This window comes from Notolepis coatsorum (genome assembly GCF_963971535.1).
Source record: "Notolepis coatsorum genome assembly, chromosome: 6".
NCBI classification, from domain to species: domain Eukaryota; kingdom Metazoa; phylum Chordata; class Actinopteri; order Aulopiformes; family Paralepididae; genus Notolepis; species Notolepis coatsorum.
This window is the reverse complement of record NC_140170.1, coordinates 111094855-111115340: the sequence shown is the minus strand read 5'-3', so window position 1 is coordinate 111115340 and position 20486 is coordinate 111094855. Positions and strand designations below refer to the sequence as shown.

The window sequence follows — 20486 nt, the reverse complement described above, 5'->3', positions numbered from 1 at the left end:
TATTTTTTTTTCTTAAATGTTTAATATAGGCATGTAAAGTAAAAAAGGCTACAAAACTGGGACACTTTTCTTTACACAGTTCAGTGACATTTCTTGTTTATTTTTGCTATAAGATGATGTGATGTCTTTAGAAAATCCTTGTTTCAATAGTATATGAAACTCAAAATGCCCTTTGTTATTAATGTTTCACATTTTGTTTATCATTTTGGAAATAAATTCTATTTGAATAAATGATATTTTTGAAAGCTAACCTCACCTTTTAATTGCCAAATAATAACATACACTCTTACCAGGGGTCAAAACAATGCCATTTACTGCTTTTTATATAGAAATAAAATGTATATTATGCATAATTGAGTTTGGAATTTCGGCCCCCCAACATATTTTCAGTTGCTCATTCGGCCCCCCGGGAAAAATAATTGCCCACCCCTGCTTTATAGCATATAGCCTGCCTCTAGTCTAAATGTCTATCTTTAGAGGATGACTTTGCAGCATGAATATTGTTTGGGATTCGGCAAGCACGCATTAGTTATTGAAAGTGAAACACGGATTCGAAGTTTCCCCTATGGTCGTGCGCCGTTCACTCGGTGTCGCGGGCAGGGGTGGTTACCCCTAACCCCCCCGACCCTTTCTTATTATTATTACTATAAAGTTACTACTTTATAATAAAGGCATTCGTTTTGTGGCATTAACATTATATAGTTATACGTTCAATAACATCAGCGTATTTACCGGACCATAACAAGGCAAACAATACTCTATTCATATCTCAGTTCCTTTCTTTGCTCAGAGCGTGCTGAGTTGTCCCATTCTGCGGTCTGTTAATAAAGTTTTCAATCAGACAAGTGTATAGAACGAAGGGCTTTTATTATAACATTCGTTGCAGACAGTAAAATCATTATGTCTCGTTTAGTACTCCTGAAGAGCGATGGTAGTCCACTCCGGCGGAGAGTTAAAGCTAACGTTATTAGCCGTGTTGTGATGACCTGACATTCAGGACGTAAAAAACGTGTGACGCGTCTCTTCTGACCAATCGCGGTATTCAGCCTACTCTGCGGTGGCCGTGATGTAACAGCGATACCGCGGTAATGCGGTAATCGCGGCAGCTCTAGTTTTGAGTACTTGATTAGAAATATAAAACAATGCATTTTTACCTTACAGATGTCTTCAATAGACTAACAGGAATTGTGTAAAGTTGCCCAAATAGTGCTAGGAATAGCAGTACATAGCCCCTTTAAAATACAGATTCAATAACAGGCTGAGTTACATTACTGAGTTTGGTCATTTTCCTGTAGCCATTGATTTTGTGAGCTTACTCTCTCTGGAGGGCTGCGTGCTCCACGAGCAATGACGAGCAGTGCTCTCGTTAATTTTGTCATTTGCTTTTTGTTTACAAGTCAGATTCGGAAGTGACGCTTACCAGTGCTGTCTAGGGTTGAGTGAGAGTAGCACAGTGTTGTGTATGGTTGAGTGAGAGTAGCACAGTGCTGTCTAGGGTTGAGTGAGAGTAGCAATGGTGATATTGGTCGCAATATTCTGTCATTTTGAGTGACAGATATTAAATGAAAATGTATCAGGCCGCGACCATGCAGTAAAACAAGCCCTGCTGCACTGATGTCCTAACCTCCCTTTGGTGGTAACCTCACTAAATCAATCAATCTTCATGTGGTCACTACAGGTATAGCCTATAGACGGGTTTCTCGTCCACGTCAGACTTGGTGTGTGCACGCATCAATGAGGCAAAAAGGAACGTAATCCTAGTCAGAACAATAAATGGAAATGTATGGTTGAAACATGCACACGTTCAAACGCACACACACTAATAAGCATTGGAGGCTTTTAACCAGGGCCGGACTGGGGAAATCATTCAGGCCAGGAAATATAGTGCAAAATATAGCCCCAGTCAGGCCACTTTTTAAGCAGGGGGTCTGGGGGTCCCCCACCAAGTTTCAAGTTTCAACATTTCTTGTTACAAAGACTTCATTTCCTGCATTCTGGTGCAGGCATTTTTTTATTTGTACCCTTTAAATGCCAGTGTTTGTGATGGCATAACAAATTATTGTTAAAAAACAGGCTATGTATGATTAGCAACAACACTGATTTTGATGGATTTTCAGTTTTTTTGTAATGTCAGATTGAAAATAATTCAATCTTTTATTCAACTTCAGCCCTGATCATGACACCACATATTAATTTTATAATTCTAACCCTTTAAATGCCAGTGTGTGTGATGGCATATATTTGCAATATATCAAATGCAAAGTAGATTTTTCTGGGGGGGATTATTACAAGCTAGCATGTGTCAATGATTAGCAACAACAGTTTTTTGTAAGGGTCCCGCCTCCACCAATCACATGCGGCTCCTTTTATGTGTGTGTGTGAGAGCAAGAGAGAGAGAGAGAGAGAGAGATAGTTCTCCAACTTGTGTGAGTTGCAGTGATCTCCTGGTTGTTCCCCACCTAGGTTATCTAACTATTGCACTGCTGCAACTAGAAACACTGTCCTCGCCAGACCACAGATGATTTGATTTTTTTTTCTTCTTTTTTTCTTTTTTTTTTATTATTTTTTTCTTTCGGAGAAATATTTAATTAGCATATTTTTATCATCAGAAGCATGAATAGTCTCTCCACTACAATAAAAAATAAAGATAAATAAATAAACATCTAGACATGATTTTTTAACGTTAACAGTAGGCTACCGGGTAGCCGCTAAAACGCGAATCAGTTGACTGTATCACTTTCCGTAGCTAGCCTAGCACGCTAGTTAACTTTCTCGGCTTGTCTGCAGTCAGCCACCAGAGGCGAAAATGTGTGACAAACGAAAAGGAGATGACGGCAGCTCATCTGCAAAAAAAGTTAGGACCTACAGCAATCGCGAAAATTACATCACCATGGGCTTCACTGAGGGACCAGACAAACGACCTGAGTGTGTGATTTGTGGAGAAAAGTTGGCAAACTCGAGCCTGAAGCCCAGCAAGCTGAAGAGACATCAGGCGTCTAAGCACCCAGAAACCGTTGGGAAGGATCCGGACTTTTTTCGGAAGAAAGAACAGTCTCTCAAGGCGAACAAGCCCGTTGATGTTAGAGTAGCGTGGAGCAGGGGTGGCAGTGATTTACAGAAGGCTACCGAAGCCTCCTTTGAGTGTTCGCTTTTAATTGCAAAAGCAAAGAAACCGCACAATATTGGCGAGCAGCTCATCAAACCAGCCTGCATCAAAATGGTTTAGAAACTGTGCGGCCCACAGGTGGCGGATAAACTAAAATCAGTACCACTCTCGAACAATGTAGTGAAAGACCGAATTGATAAGATGTCAAGTGATTGCGAGCAGCAGCTGTCAGAAAAGCTTAGAAAGGGTCCATTTGCCATACAACTTGATGAAACTACAACTGTCGCAGACGAGGCTGTGCTCATCGTTTATGTGCAGTATATCGAAAATGAGGATCTGAAGCAGGACATTCTCATGTCAGTCAACCTTACTACCACCACTCGAGGTGAGGATATTTTTACTGCAGTGGATTCTTACTTCATTCAACATGAATGCAAACCATTCACCATTAGGGCCTGATTTGAGAGGATGAATACAGGATTTGAATATTGGCCAACATTTTGAAATACATATAGTGCAAGATGAGATTTGTTGATTGAAGGCACAAGTCAAAGAAGCATAGTGGGTCTAATTATGATGCATATGCCTGTGTATAAGCAGTTTGTTATTAAAATGACAAAAAAAAGTATTAAAATGACAAAAAAAAAGTATTTTATGGTATTTTATTAGGAGGGGGGTCCAGGAATTTCATCAGAGATGTTTGGGGGTCCCTGGGAAAGGTTGGGAACCCCTGCCCTAAACAATATACGTTTCCAAGGAATGGCCGTTGTTCCCCTTTAATTGGGCCAGGCTGAGGTAAACGTTGCAAAGACCTTTTAAATATCCAAGCAAAGTATTGACTGTGAGCCCATAGACAGATGCCCACACAGGGGTCTCCCCGAGATGAACCCTACCTTCATCTGGGTCATTCCTGGCAGAGGCCTCCAGCAGGGCCACGCTGGCGGCGAACGACACGTGTCTCTTTGACGCCGAGTGGTTGGCATAGCGGCACTTCTTGTCCGCCTTTCGCCTCTTGCTTTGCATCTCCTTCTCGTAGACGGCCCATCTCTTCAGCTGCTGGGTGCGACGCTTCTGGGCCGCTCGCAGCCTCTCCAGGCTGGGCACCTTGTCCAGCTGCTGCAGCTCCTGGAGCAGCTCCAGGTGGTTGGCCATGGTCCCGGTGGAGGAGAGGAGCTGGAGGCGGCTGGTCGAGGGGTAGGGAGTCTAGGGCACAGACGGACTAGCGAGGGCTGCACCTCCGGCCGTGGCCTCCTCCCATCGTCATCACCGTCATCACCGTCAGCCTCTCACGGTTGGTTTCCTGTGAGAAAGAATGGGATGTATAGGGAGGCCAGGAGGGAGCGGGGGGGGGGGTAGGGGGGAGAGAAAGAGAGAGAAAGAGAAAGATGGAAGTAAAGAGACAAAGGGAAGCCATTAAGTAAACAGTTGACCTTTCAGAGAGAGAAAGAAAAGCGATTCAAAGTGTTAATAATATCAACCATAAACCTTCAGTACCCGAAGGTTCACTAAACTAAGTGAATCGTGGAAGCAGCTGTGCAGCCGGAAACTATAACAACAAACCTTCAGCCACATACAGTATAGCAGCCTGTGATTTGAATTACGGTACATCTTTCTATTCTCTGTTCTCTATTTCCCACACGTATTCCCCTCTATCTCTTTAGACGGATAAAACCACACCCTGTTCCATGAGATTCTAATAGACCTTTATAGGTGTCTCAGGAGGACGTGCAGTTGTGGAGTGTGTAGATGACATAGGTGTCTCAGGAGGACGTGCAGTTGTGGAGTGTGTAGATGACATAGGTGTCTCAGGGGGAGGTGCAGTTGTGGAGTGTGTAGATGACATAGGTGTCTCAGGGGGAGGTGCAGTTGTGGAGTGTGTAGATGACATAGGTGTCTCAGGAGGACGTGCAGTTGTGGAGTGTGTAGATGACATAGGTGTCTCAGGAGGACGTGCAGTTGTGGAGTGTGTAGATGACATAGGTGTCTCAGGAGGACGTGCAGTTGTGGAGTGTGTAGATGACATAGGTGTCTCAGGGGGAGGTGCAGTTGTGGAGTGTGTAGATGACATAGGTGTCTCAGGGGGAGGTGCAGTTGTGGAGTGTGTAGATGACATAGGTGTCTCAGGGGGAGGTGCAGTTGTGGAGTGTGTAGATGACATAGGTGTCTCAGGGGGACGTGCAGTTGTGGAGTGTGTAGATGACATAGGTGTCTCAGGGGGAGGTGCAGTTGTGGAGTGTGTAGATGACATAGGTGTCTCAGGGGGAGGTGCAGTTGTGGAGTGTGTAGATGACCGTTGGTCTTGGCCGAGGAAGCGATGGAGTGAAGGAATGCGCGTTCATGCATGTGCGAATTAACCAACCAATGAACAAACAAACAAAAGGCAGTGATTATAGAGGTACTCCATGCTTATAATAAGCAATATTTTCACATCATGTGAGAATTATGCTGCATAGTCCTGTGGGTTCATATCGAGCTATAGGATCTCAAAGGCGTTATCTAAAACCCAATCCCCCTCTCTCTCCCCTGCCGTCTATAATCCCCCAAAATGACGTGTTTAAAGTGACACGGAAACCTAACTCCATGACGGGTGAAAGGACGAGTAAGAAAGAGATTTCCGGGGAGCTCCAGTAGCTCACCACGTACCGCGAGTGCTATTTCAGCGCCGTGGACAACCGCGCTCGCGCGGATCTGGGGCTGAGCGCGTTCGAATCCCGGACGGCAGCCATGCCTTTCCCAGAGTGTCTTTCCCCCCCATCTGAACCCTTTCAGCCTGCTCTGTCGGTCGAACTTGACCAAGTATGAATGCGAAGAAAAAGCGATAAACGCTAAAAGAACCAGGTGACTGGTCAAAGTTAAAAAAAAATTAAAAATAAAGAGATTTCCACTTCTATTTATTACAACAGAGGCAGGTCTCTCTCTTTCATCTCCGGGGCTGTGAAGTTCCTGTGTGTGCTGAGCCGTTACAGGCCTCTCTCTCTACAGTTGTCAACCATGGCTAACCACTTCCTGAACACTACAGGTAGACAGAGACAAGATAGCCCGACACGCAGATATAAATTCAGACAGTGAGTTAGTTTTTGCTGCGTGGGTTAGGGGTAGGGTTAGGGTTAGGGTAACCCTAACCCGAAATATCCAGTTTTTTCAAATCCCAATGTTGACAGCTATGTAGTGGATATACTTTTCAAGGCTCCAGGTACACGCAAAATACCCAGGCAATGCATTCACAACACAGCCGCTTGTCTACTGGTGCGCGTGGTTAAAAACAAGTAGAGAGATCCTTGATAAAACACAACACAGTGTCATAGTATCCAGTCCGTCAGTAGGGATGCCCCGATCAACCAATATTTATTCTAAATAGTTTGATCAGTCGATCAGTGGTCTCTATAAAGGCCAATCAGAAGTCAGATGACACATAACACGCAAGACAATTTCTCTATGTGCAGCGACAGCCGCTATATCCGACTGGGAGCAAACTAATTCTGACGAACCAAAGAACCACTAGCAGCCTTGACAGAGAAAGAATAAGACGTGTTCATAATGGGACAGCTCTTCTGTAATGAGAGGAGCAGAAGTCTTCTACTGTCATTCACTTTTCCACTAAATATTTGCCTATATTACTACTAGAAGCCCCATCCGTAGAAACATTTAAGTCCCACCTCAAAACCCACCGGTTCAACCTTGCATACCCTCATACTGTCTTGTCTCTAAGCTGTCTCCCTTTCTTTCATGTTGTCATTGTGAAAGTACATGTACTGTGTTTGTCCATGTACTGTGTTTGTCCATATACCATAATGTAATGTATGTAAAGCGCTTTGAGATACCTTATGTAAGGTGCTATATAAAATAATTGTATTATTATTATTATTACTATACTAATACGCTTCTACTACTATGCACTCAACACTGCAGCGCCCAAGTTTCAACACTGTTTGATGAACATTGTTACTCAGCTGAAAGAGTTGTACCCTTCCCTCTGGAAGCCAGATCCGTTCAACTTCAGCTCAACATAGTTCACAACATTTATAATAATAGGGCCCCCTCTTATCTTACAAATTATTTTCAGTGGAACAGGGATATGAATACCCATAACACCAGAGCCAGCATTGCTGACCTGCGTATTCCAAGGTTCAAAACGAATATGGGCAAATGTTCTTTTAAATTCTGGGGAGCCAAAAATTGGAATTTGCTACCTTCACAGCTAAAATGCATCAGTAGCCGACACAATTTTAAGAAAAAAGTAAAATCATGGCTCCTCGACAATGTCAAAAACTAGATTTTAAAATGCATGAAAATGTTGTCTGATACATTGTTGCCTGTGGCTACGTTTGTACTGCATTTAAAATGTTCATGTCTATGTAGTTTGTCAAATTGTTATTTATGGTCATGTTTTGTATTGCTTGTCTGTCTGAGAGCAAGGACCACAATGGAAATAAGTCTTGACTTTTTTGTGTAGCATCCTTGACGTTTTTCTGGAATCTTGTATTTTTTTAAAAATGCCTAATAAAATAAAATAAAATAAAATCCTGCTGACTACAGAACTTGTAAGTCGCTTTGGATAAAAGCATCAGCTAAATGACTAAATGTAAATGTAAATGTGACATCAGACAATAAAAAAAAAACAATAAAAAGTGTCCCACTTCCGACTTCCCACCTCCTACAGCATTGGACCCAGTACTCACTGTGGCCTGTGTGCAAGTCTGCAGAGTCCTTCCTCATCATTCATGGATAATTACTAGCTATCTATTCTTTAGCTCCCTTCTCTCAATCTATTTATCTATCCTTACAGGGATGCAACCATGTCATTTTATGTTGTTTTGATGTTACCTAGCCAATGTTGATTAAACTACAGTACTAAACTACAGTACTACTAGCTACACAGAGATGGATATATCAAGTAGCCTAGTGAAGAAATAATGCTACACGATAAAAAGAAGGCTTTAGAAAGACCACACTCCCCATGATCGATCGGCTGCCATTGCCAATCTGTATTAGATTATTAGATTGAAATGTATTGTCATTATACAGCACAAGTACAGTACAACAAAAGTGGCAATACTACTTCCAGTGATCTGTGAAAAAATCCTGATCTGTCCGTCTGATCAAATAGCGCATATCATCTAGATGTAGTAGTTAGTCAGTAAGTCAGCCAGCCAGCCAGTCAGTCAGCCAGCCAGCCAGCCAGCCAGCCAGCCAGCCAGCCAGCCAGCCAGCCAGCCAGCCAGCCAGCCAGCCAGCCAACCAGCCAGCCAGTCAGTGAGTGAGCCAGTCTCCCCTGATAATACCCTCCACATTATAATTCAATAGCACATATTCAGCCATCCAGCCATCCTCCCCTGAGTACATAATGTTTCCTTTACAGACCAACCACCACCTATTAGCTGAGAACATGCAGGAAGCCTGCAGCCCAATCACCGCCTCCGGCATCCCCATCTATGAGGACGGACGAGAGAGAGAGAGAGAGAGAGAGAGAGAGAGAGAGAGAGAGAGAGAGAGAGAGAGAGAGAGAGAGAGAGAGAGAGAGAGAGACAGAGACAGAGACAGAGACAGAGACAGATACATAGAGATGGGGAAAGTTGGAGATTCCTCCACATGCATACACACATAAGGAAGGTTTGCTGCATTCTCCACTGACAGCAAAGTGGAACTCCTCCAAAGTCCTCCTCCCACAACTCAATGGCTGACACCTCTTACCGTAAGTCAATCCTGTCCAGGTCTTGCCTCAGATATATGAAGATGCATAACATTTTCTTTACAGCACAAGGCTGCCAGTATTCCCTTGTTTCTATTCTCACACATAATTATCTTTAAAGCTACAAGTGGAGCAGAGCCACAGGAATGTGTTGCTGAACAGACGGGCACCAGGTGTAAACAGCATCAACAGCATTAACACTAGTGCTTAACACATTCAGAGCCACGCCTCTTTGACCATAATAGGGCTAGCGTGCCAATAAGGAAGTCAATGGGAGGCCGGGGAAATTTGCGAAGGCTTAAACTATATCTTAAATTATGGCTATGGGTCTAAAACACCCCTTGCTTATCAATGACTTGCTTGCAGTCAACATGTACGAAACGGATTGTTTTTTCATTGGTACATCCGTTTTATACCGTTTTGAATACGAGTATAGTTTTGGAGAGTTCTAGTCATTCCAGAGAAATTCCGCGATAATAGCTCTTTAGTGGAAAACACGTTGTAATTTTTCGGCTGATTTATGAATCGTTTTCAAATAAACGCTAGATTATCGATAGTATATGTGTACTTATGCACGCTAGAGAAGCGGGCTGAAAAATCTATTATCCATGACCTGGTCAGCACTAACGTCACTCTCACTCACACTCTCATACACACACACACACACACACACACACACACACACACACACACACACACACACACACACACACACACACACACACACACAAGTCACACACACACGAAGAATCCTGGCTGCAGCTGGAGGCTACTTGAGTATGCACACAGACAGTGGAGCTGTTTGCAGATAGCGAGCATTTTGACTTGTTGCGTGGTGGCGATGTCTCGCAGATAATACAACTACAAGTATGATTATATAATATATATATTTTATTAAAAAAAATATAAAAAAATATATTTAATATATATATATTTTTTTTATAAAACCAAAAACGATCTGTATCGGCCGATATGGCTCATAGACGATCGGTGATCGGTATCGGTGGCAAAAAACGTGATCGGGGCATCCCTAGTTGTGGGACTTGTACAGCACTTTGTTCAACTTTGTCAGTGCTGTAAAGTTTAAACCTTTTAAAATCTTAGACAAACAAAACACTTTGCTTTCATGAATTGTAAGCCGTCATTTGAGGCTTTATAAAAGCAGCACAATGAACACAAATCTGTCAGTGCCGAGTCCGACCTCATCTTAAATAACAAACAGCATTGCTTGTTGTAGTTAACAAAGAGAGGCAGAGTTGATTTTACAAACAAAAAAATAATAATATATCATATATATTTTTATTTTCTTAATGGAATTTTATTTTCATATTCGAATCCCATGCCCATCGAACGAAGCTTCGAAGTATTTAAGACAGCCCTAGATTAACCCAATACTGGTAGAGTCCTTACCTCTAGTGATGCACGATATATCGGCCGCCGATATAATATCGGCCGATATGGCCGTTTTTTTACACATCGGTATCGGACCGATATCAAGATAGGGCCGATATTTATATAAAAAAAAAAAAAAAAAAAAAAAAAAATTTTTTTTTTTAATTTGACATGTTTTGGCCTTAAATAGTTTCAAAATATCAGTCATTTTTGAAAATAAGTTACAAAAGTAAAAAAATTATGCGTTTTGGAAAATAGCTCTTTATTTGATTATCATAAAAAAGTGTTTTCTATACAGAGATATCGACATCGGTAAATATCGGTATCGGCCAGAACAGCAATATTAATATCGGTTATCGGTATCGGCCACAATTTTCACATCGGTGCATCACTACTTACCTCACATCAGATGTTATGCAAAAAGATTAATCCAATTCCTGATCGCCATTCCAAATATTGATCGCGTTTATTGATCCAACGTTATAGTCCAAAACACATAATCGAAAGCTGCTCCCAGCCTCCCCAGTGAATGTGGTAACAGATACTGCTTGCCAGAGAAGGGAAAACCCCGGACCGGACTTTTTTTCTGATGCACATGCCCACCCAATCCAATCCAATGATGTGCAATACCATCCGGGAGACGATAGGCGGCGGTATTTGCCCTTTTCGAGCTCAGACCCATTCCCAATGATAACGTCAGGCTGGATGGATGAAAAATGAATGGATATTGCTAATAAAAGAAATAACGATTAAAACCCAAGTTTTCTCGTTTTTTCTCGGGCCTTGGCACTCAACGCATGGCGAGTTAACCTGACTAATCTCGTCGTTGGCACTGAATGTGTTAATGCTTTACAGCAGTGCTTTTCAAAGGGTTGGGACGTGGGCAGCAAGAACATACACAATTATATCCAGAGCTAATAGCTACACTACAGCATCTTCCAAATGACCTTCCACGTCCCTGTAGAGTAAGGGAGGCAGAATCAAATATTGTCCCCCTAGAACATAGGTGTCAAACTCATGGCCCACGGGCCAAATGCGGCCCGCCACGTCATTTGGTGTGGCCCCCCAAGAGCTCTGGTAAAAAAATAAAAAATAAGAAAATATATATATATATATTTTTTTTTTACATTAATCTTGGGTTAAAAAAATAGCGGTGTTAAAATAATTGTGGGTTAATGCGTTAATAAAGCTTTGACAGCCTTAGTTATTACACATTCTTACACATACGTGTGTGTTGAACATCTGAGGTATTGATGAAGTAACAAAGGAAAAAAGCCAAAAGCACTTACTCCTCAGACATTCTTTGACAATTTTACAGCCCAAAATACAAAAAAGATCCAGGCGGAATAGGTAACAAAGGGTTGAAGAAATATTGTCTGAACTGTCAGATGCAAGCTGGCTGTGTGACATAACCGAGCATCTCGCTCAATTGAATAAGAAGCTGTAGGGACGCAAACAAGTCCCACCCAAAACTTGACCAATATAGTTGTGAACTGAGACAACCCTTATTTTGTTATTTTTGAGTACAGTTACAGTTGTGTGTTCATGCAGACACATAATAGCAATTTCATTACGAATTGAAAATGGGGGACCCTGATGTAAACAAGTCGAAAGTCTTTCTCTGGTCTGCATCCCCTTAACAATTGTGTGTATTGAGCTGTACTGTACTGTACCCATTCTGCAATCTGTTAATTAAAGTTAATTAAACTATCTTCCATTAGTTGGATGTATGACCTCTGCAAGGTTGTGTGCAGCCATTTGTTTTTGTAACATCTGCTACATCTGTCCCACGCGTTCTTTGCAGCTCACAGTTGTTAGTTCTGCCCCTCTTGACTGTGACAAAAAGGTTTTTAACAAACTTAATGTCATAGCTTGTATTTGATGATATTGTTCTTTGTTATTTACTTGAATGGTTTGATCATTGATTGATGGAGTAATATGGGGTTCTGATAAACTAAAATTATTTGTTAAAATAACATAAGCTAACATATATTTTTACATCTATGCAAATGCATATGCAATATGTATAACTTGAATAAGTAATAAATACAGAAACAACATGTTTAACAATATGTAAATGAGTAGCTACATTTATTTTACATTACATGAACATTTATACGGTCTTTGGCCCTTTGAGGGCAACCATAATGCTGATGTGGCCCTCTGTGAAAATGAGTTTGACACCCCTGCCCTAGAAGGTAATAGATAGTTAACAGCCTAAATGTTGTTTCATTAAACTGACACAGTGGCTTGTAAAAAATATAGTTTGGCTCGTCAGAAAAGTGCTTTTGAAAACAAGCGTCCCCAAAGACGAATCCAGTGGATTAGTTAGGCTTGAACCTCCGGGCTGATAGCAACATTCACAGGGTGTGTACCAACCAGGGTTGGGCCATAATCGAATATTGTGTATTGAAGCATAGGGCTGGGCGTTTTGGTTTGATATCACACTTTACTTTATTTCATGCAGTTCAACACAATGATGAACAACAATTTCATTATTGATCTTGTGCTTTTGCATAATGTAAACAGATATTTGTGATATACCGGTATATCAATATGGGGGGGGGGTCGAGATGATTATATTAATTTCTTACCGATATTATTAATTACTTTCCCCATCATGCCAAAGTTCTAGTTCTAAGCCGCCCTCCATCTCTCTCCCTTAAGCCTGCCACCGGGTACCAAGGGACTCATCTCTTATCAGGATTCCACAGCACTGTGCCGCTCATGGCCACAGCGGAAGAGCTGGAGGCGCTGAAGTTATCAGGCACGACAGAGTGTTGTTCCCTTTTCTTCGGTAGAATATGGGATTGTATTCAAACTCTGGACTAGAGGTCGACCGATAAAGGCATTTTAAAGGCAGATATAATAATGATCGTTGGGAGCTAGAAAAAGCCAATAGCACATTAATGGGCCAATTACATGCACACAGATATTTTCAGCAAAAGTGGTCCTCAAATGATGGCTACTGGCCCACAGCTGTGCTAAACTTGCACTTCCAGCTGCTAGCAAAACAGAGACGGCGTGCTGCAGAGCAGAGCAGCAGTTAACAATTTTATCTATTTAAATATATCATATAACATCATAATGTGTACTGGAAAACTATTATAGTCAAATACCATCATACCGTCAAAACAGAAAGGTATCGTGATGTGATGTTTAGGGCATAGCGCCCTATTACACTGTATCAGATGTTAATCCTGCGATCAGGTGCTGTTAGTGTTATGTCTGCACGTCCTGTGACCAGTCTAATGCATTAATAATGCCATACTATATCCAACAACCTCATGCTTATAATATATTTACGAATAAAAGTGTCTTATATAAAGTATATATATAAACTTTAAATATGACATTACCTTGGCCCGTGGAGGCTACACACTACACAGCCATATCGGAGCCAGGTTCAGCCGATACCAAATAGTTTGTAAAATGCTCTATCAGTGCTGATTAATCGGCCAAACCAATGAATTAGTCAACCTCTACTCTGGACACTTTACACAAGCAGCGTTTAGACAACTGCTTCCCGCTTGTGACACGAGCGATGTCCCGGTGATTAGAAATGTATTCTCATCATAACATTCTCAAACCTTACATCGACACTATTGGTCATTATGTTTCCCGATCAGATGTTGCTGTGCTAGTCTCTACGCTTGTTCCGCACAGGAGCGGCGTACATGTACCTGCCACTTGTTTACAATACGTGTACCAGGGTTTCCGTTAGAAAAAATTGTTGCCGGTCTCCGTGACCTGCAAGATTTCAATCTACCGGACAAATGAGATTAATTCCGGTCATAGTTTATTGAGCTTTAAAACAATTGATATAGGCTATATAAAGAATGTCATCCTCAAGGCATGTAGATTTATAATATTATTACTTAAAACGAGGCTACTTTTGCGTATAGTCATTAATATATTCCAAATAAAATAAGTCCCTCGATACTCCGTGCTGCTGCTGACTTGAAATAAAATAGACCGCGTATGTGGGCAGTCGGTCCGACACTAAACAGCAGTCTGTTATAATCACATTTTTATGAGCTAACGAATTCCGTTATATTGGACATTTGTATTAATTATATCAAGCGAAGAACTGAGAAATTTTGCAGAGAGAGACGGCAACATTATCGTGGGTTTGCGTGATGTATATCTCCACCTCCCAACGACTTGGTGCTGGTCATAATGTCCGGTGAAAACAACTCCCTCCAAGCACAACTTGACCACCCGAACCGTACCAAAACAGGCCAAAATTAAATAGCCCATGCGACGAACGATTCATTACATTCGTTTCATCGTTGCTCCACCAAGCAGCCGGTCCAACAATGAAAGCTGTTATCAGCGCGAGCCGGCCGCAGTTAGTTTGCAAGAAGCATCCAGCTGCAGACCCGCAGAGCAGCTTTCCAGGTCTGGGGACCGCACTGTGCCAGCAAAGCTGGTGGGTTCTGTGGGTCTGCAGCTGCATGCCTTCCGCAAATCCAGCAGCAAGCTCTCGCTGAGCGAAGCAACGACAACAAACGCAATGATTGTTTCGTTCATCGCATAGGCCACCCAACTCCAGCCCATCCAAATACAATTCAAATAATCAAACTGTGCCCAGAGGGAACTATTTTCACCGGACACTATGACCGGAGAGATTAAATATGTCGGACTTCAACAGATTTTGCCGGTCAAATACCGGTAATTACCGGCTAACGGAAACGCTGACGTGTACCTGCCACTTGTTTACAATATGTGTACCTGCCACTTGTTTACAATACGTGTACCTGTCACTTGTTTACAATACGTGTACCTGCCACTTGTTTACAATACGTGTACCTGCCACTTGTTTACAATACGTGTACCTGCCACTTGTTTACAATACATGTACCTGCCACTTGTTTACAATACGTGTCCCTGCCACTTGTTTACAATACGTGTCCCTGCCACTTGTTTACAATACGTGTCCCTGCCACTTGTTTACAATACGTGTACCTGTCACTTGTTTACAATACGTGTACCTGTCACTTGTTTACAATACGTGTACCTGTCACTTGTTTACAATACGTGTACCTAGGGGTGGACGGTATAAACGGTATGAATTTGCGCTATGGTATGGATTTTGACTATACCTTGTAACCGGTAGAGCAGCTCTAAAATAGCAATGACGTCATGTAACCACAGCGCGACTATTTCACTCGCATTTGCCCCTAAAAATAGATAGAATTAGTCATAGATAATAGATATGTGCGAACTGGAAAAAGTTATTTAGGAGCACAGAGGCTTCGCACAGTGACCGTGTCAACGCGCAATTGTCATTTCATAATAGACAGAGCAGAGCGGACCTTCAATTCTAGAAGCAAACGAGCTCTTCCGCCCTGCGTTTGAAGCATACCTGTCAACCCTCCCGTTTTCCCCGGGATTGTCCCGTATTTCAACCTTCTCTCCCGCCGTCCTCCCGTTAAAATATGTTCCCGTATCTTTTTTTATTTATACAAAATGGGTGCAATTCTCTCTGCCGACAGGTGGCAGGAGTGTAGATTAGAATGTTAGCACAGGAAGTGAGACCGGAAGACAGTTGCTGAAAAAACTGTCGGGCAAAGTGGGGTTGTTCCCGGAGAGCTCACTCTCGGCCGTGGTTTCTCAGTCACATACCAAAGTCTAATGACTATATAGAATATAAGCTGGAGCGGGCTGTATGTGAAAACCAGCCCCTCCAGTAGTGCATTAAGCACAGTCCCGGGCGCGTGTATCACTTCCGCAACGGATTTGATTTCCGGGGTTGGCCTGATTGGCCGCGACGGCCACGTGACACGCCGCGGCCCCGCCCCGCGGCAGCGGCCGAGGCGGCAACGCCAGAGGCTGCTGTGTTTCACTGCCGCTTTCCCACTTCAACGCTGCAGCAGCATTGTCGCGGCACATCTTCTGAGTGCAGAGCTGTTTAATCACTTTTCCCACTGCGTTACCAGTGGCGCGACGCTGGAGTTCACTTCGCCTTTCACATCGCGCCGCGCTTATGCCGTCTAGCACAGTCTCTAACAGTAACAGTAGTCTGACCAGTTTGTTTTGTGATGTTTGAAATCTTGTTTAGAAACACGGGTTATTATATATTGATGGATATATAATGGATATATTTTGTCTGGCACAGTGGTGTAATGGTTAGTGCTCATTCCCCGCGTGTCTAATATTGTTTTTTTTGGAATATAATATTAATGACTGTATACGCAAAAGTAGCCTAGTTTTAAGTTAAAATATTATAAATCTACATGCATTGAGGATGTCATTCTTTATATAGCTCTCAAAGTGCGCCAGATTGAAGCATTTACATTGCAAAAAAAAAAATATTCGAAAAAGGGGGGATTCGAACGCGGGTCGTCCGCCTGAGAGGTATGAGGACTAACCATTACACCACGGTGGCAGATAAATAAAATATCCATTATATATCCATTAATGGACAAGAGAGCCGTACGTCGGCCGTCTAATGAAGTTAGATTTATACAGTACACTTTGACTGCTGAATTGACACGTTTAACTTATTCATTCTTTAATTCAGCAACATTAATGCTTCTTACTGTTACTGTTAGAGACTGTGCTAGACGGCATAAGCGTGGCGCGATGTGAAAGGCGAAGTGAACTCCAGCGTCGCGCCACTGGTAACGCAGTGGGAAAAGTGATTAAACAGCTCTGCACTCAGAAGATGTGGCGCGACAATGCTGCTGCGGCATTGAAGTGGGAAAGCGGCAGTGAAACACAGCAGCCTCTGGCGTTGCCGCCTCGGCCGCTGCCGCGGGCGGGGCCGCGGCGTGTCACGTGGCCGTTGCGGCCAATCAGGCCAACCCCGGAAATCAAATCCGTTGTGGAAGTGATACACGCGTCCCGGGCAGGTAAGAAACGTACACAAGGCGCTTTTCCAAAATAGTAAATTATATTTATTGTATAGGGTAAGAATTCAAACCTCCACTGATTTATTATTCTAAGGAGGGGAAGTAATCCCACAAACATATAAACAAATAGGGAAAAAGGAAATTGGAGAACAGACAAGGTAAGGTATAGGAGAATACTAATAATATATATATAATACAATATGAGATAATATAATATAATAGGATATGATATAATATATAGTATATTACTTAGCACCAGAGCAATACAAATATGGTGCTCTCCCTCAACATGGGAGTAGGGTGAGACAACACCATTCTTTAGTCCAAATAATACCCTACTTTATACTATATTATTGTCATTCGTTTAATGTAAAGTCAGTCTTACATTGGCACTGCTTTAACGTTGCATTTACCCATAATCCATTGCTGTATTAGACCCATGTGCCAGTATAACTTTTGTAAAGTAATGAAGCGCAAATGTAAAGTTAATCAATACACAATGAAACAATATCTTTATCTATATCACATGTCAAAACTACTTTAATAAAACAAGATTTCCGTTTTTCATTTCTACTCATTCATCCAAAACAAGACAGCAATTCTACTTCTGCATGCACCGGGAGAATTGAGCTCATAGCACAGATTTGGAGTTGATAGAATGGACATTGCTGTTCTTAGGAAATGTTGCACATGGTGGAAATAATGGAAATGAACATTTCTTTTTTTTTTTATCCACTTTTTCTCCCATTTTCTATTTTTCTCCCATCCCAATTTCGTATCATCCAACGCTGTTTCTTGCCTCCCACAAGCCGGCTGCAATGTGGACTAAGTCATACATAGCACCAGTCCCCTCCGATACTCGAGGTAACAGCAGTCGCATCTTTTCACCTGCGCGGCACGATCTTTCAGCGTCAGGGCTCTGCGCTTTGGAGGGGCGCCGCCCCCATCGCTTCCTGATTCTACTGCGCAGACGCACCAACCGACCTGTAGGAGTCGCTGTCCACAACGCCCGATCCCCACCCATCAGTTTCCCACCCCCTAATACTGCCAATGTGTATTAGTACGGACGACCAGCTAAACTGAAAGCAATGTGGAGCGCTGGGCTCGAACAGGCGAACCCAGCATCTCCAGTATTCGTGGTGAGCGCCTTGCCCACTGCACCACGTAGCCGCCTGGAAATGAACATTTCTAACATTAACATTTAGTGTATGTTTTAAAGTTGATACATTGAGGCATGGTAGAATTTCACTTTATATTACAGCAGTATCCGTTTTTAACATTACAATTAGTGTCTGACACTAATAGACACATGTTAAAAGTCAAAGTCAACTTTGTCATTTTCCAATTTGTGTAAGACATACAGAAAAATTCAATTACCAGTTTCATCACGATACGATACAATATCGATTCTTTGGACAACGATACGATATTTTCCGATATCACAAAGTCTGCCACGATTAGGGATGGGTACCTTTCACATTTGAACCGATACCGGTACCGGTACCGGTACCTGTGAATCGATACCGGTACCCAACGGTACCTTTTTTCGGTACTTTAGTCTCACGAAATTTTATTTACCTACCTCAGTCGTAAAAAAAAAAAATCCAAACTTCAAATAACTACAATTTCGACAGTTTTCGGCTTGTCATTGCTCCGACTGCTTTGTTGTTGAATCAAGTCAAATCCTAGGTAAGCATATATTGTGCGTGTGAACGTTGACATGAAAAGAAAAAAGTATAAAAAAAAAAAAAAAAAAAGTATAAAAAAAAAAAAAAAAAAATCGGTTTCTCACTTGATTCGATACTCGGTAGTACCGACGTGTTTCGGTTCGGTGCCTCAAAAGTACCGAATTCGGTACCCATCCCTAGCCACGATACGATACGATTTGATTCAGGTGCCTGCGATCGATATGAGACGATATTATATGCCCATTTAACACAATCAGTAACATTTAAATCAACAAAAAAAAGGCAATGGAAATATCATTTGACATTTTTATTTTTGAGCTCTTCCAGAATTTTTTTTTTTTAAACTTTGGCCATTTCCCTGGCTCTTTTTTATACGTTTATCGCATTTATACTTGGTCAAGTTCGACCGACAGAAGCAGGCTGAAAGGGTTCAGATGGGGGGGAAGACACTCTGGGAAAGGCACGGCTGCAGTCCGGGATTCGAACTCGCTCAGCCCCAGATCCGTGACGAGCACAGTTGTCCACGGCGCTGAAATAGCACTCGCGGTACGTGGTGAGCTACTGGAGCTCCCCCTCTTCCAGACATTTAAATGAAAAACAATCTATTGTTTTAATACAAATAGACCTCCTGTTGACAGTTTTTGGTTCGTTTTTTTTCTATGCTTCAAATTATACCGATATAAATTTTAGACCATACCGTCCAGCCCTACGTGTACCTGCCACTTGTTTACAATACGTGCATGTACCTGCCACTTGTTTACAATACGTGTGGCTGCCACTTGTTTACAATACGTGTAACTGCCACTTGTTTACAATACGTGTATGTACCTGCCACTTGTTTAAAATACGTGTACCTGCCACTTGTTTACAATACGTGTACCTGCCACTTGTTTACAATACGTGTACCTGCCACTTGTTTACAATACGTGTACCTGCCACTTGTTTACAATACGTGTACCTGCCACTTGTTTACAATACGTGTGGCTGCCACTTGTTTACAATACGTGTACCTGCCACTTGTTTACAATACGTGTACCTGCCACTTGTTTACAATACGTGTACCTGCCACTTGTTTACAATACGTGAGTGAACATTCTGCGTTCAATCCATCATTCCACCAGTCATTATGGCCGCATCAGATACAGAATTACAGTCTCTGTTCTGTGGAAGATAAACGCTCCCGTTTACTGCCACTAGTTTATGATACATGAGTGATGATGGTGATTAGAAATGATAAACACACTCCAGTCCTCACTCTAAATCACGTTACACTGTAGGGCTGGGAGGTATACCGAATATGATGGTATACTGTCATGGATCCATGCAAAGTAGGGATGCTCGATATTGGCTTTTTTACCGATACCGATTGTCCAACTCTTAATTTCCGATACCGATATCAACCGATATCAACCGATATATGCAGGGCTTCCCCCCCCAATTTTTTTTATAATTTCAGGTAATTAACATTACATATCTCTTGTCGTGTAATAACACAACATTATGCATACTTTGACAATAAATAAAATAATAATTTGTTCTTACTTGCTTGCCTGGGTAAATAAAGGTTAAATAAATGTAAAAAAAAAATTAAACGATTTTTTTTTGAAAACCGATACCGATATTTTCCGATATCACATTTTATGCCAATATCGGCCGATAATATCGGTAGGCAGATAATAACGGACATCCCTAATGCAAAGGTATTGGTTTTTACTATACCGTCGTCCACAATATATAATATATATATAATTAAA

The 20486-nt window shown here is 42.0% G+C and overlaps 1 protein-coding gene across 1 annotated transcript in view; it reads right to left on the bottom strand.

Moving 5' to 3' along the window:
• ppp1r16b (protein phosphatase 1, regulatory subunit 16B) overlaps positions 1-20486 on the bottom strand; it is a 269179-nt gene that overhangs the window by 174309 nt on the left and 74384 nt on the right. Inside the window, exon 2 of the mRNA XM_084316669.1 lies at positions 4000-4406. Within this exon, the coding sequence (XP_084172795.1) occupies positions 4000-4258 (259 nt within the window). The 5' untranslated portion in view covers positions 4259-4406. The remainder of the gene's footprint in view (positions 1-3999; positions 4407-20486) is intronic.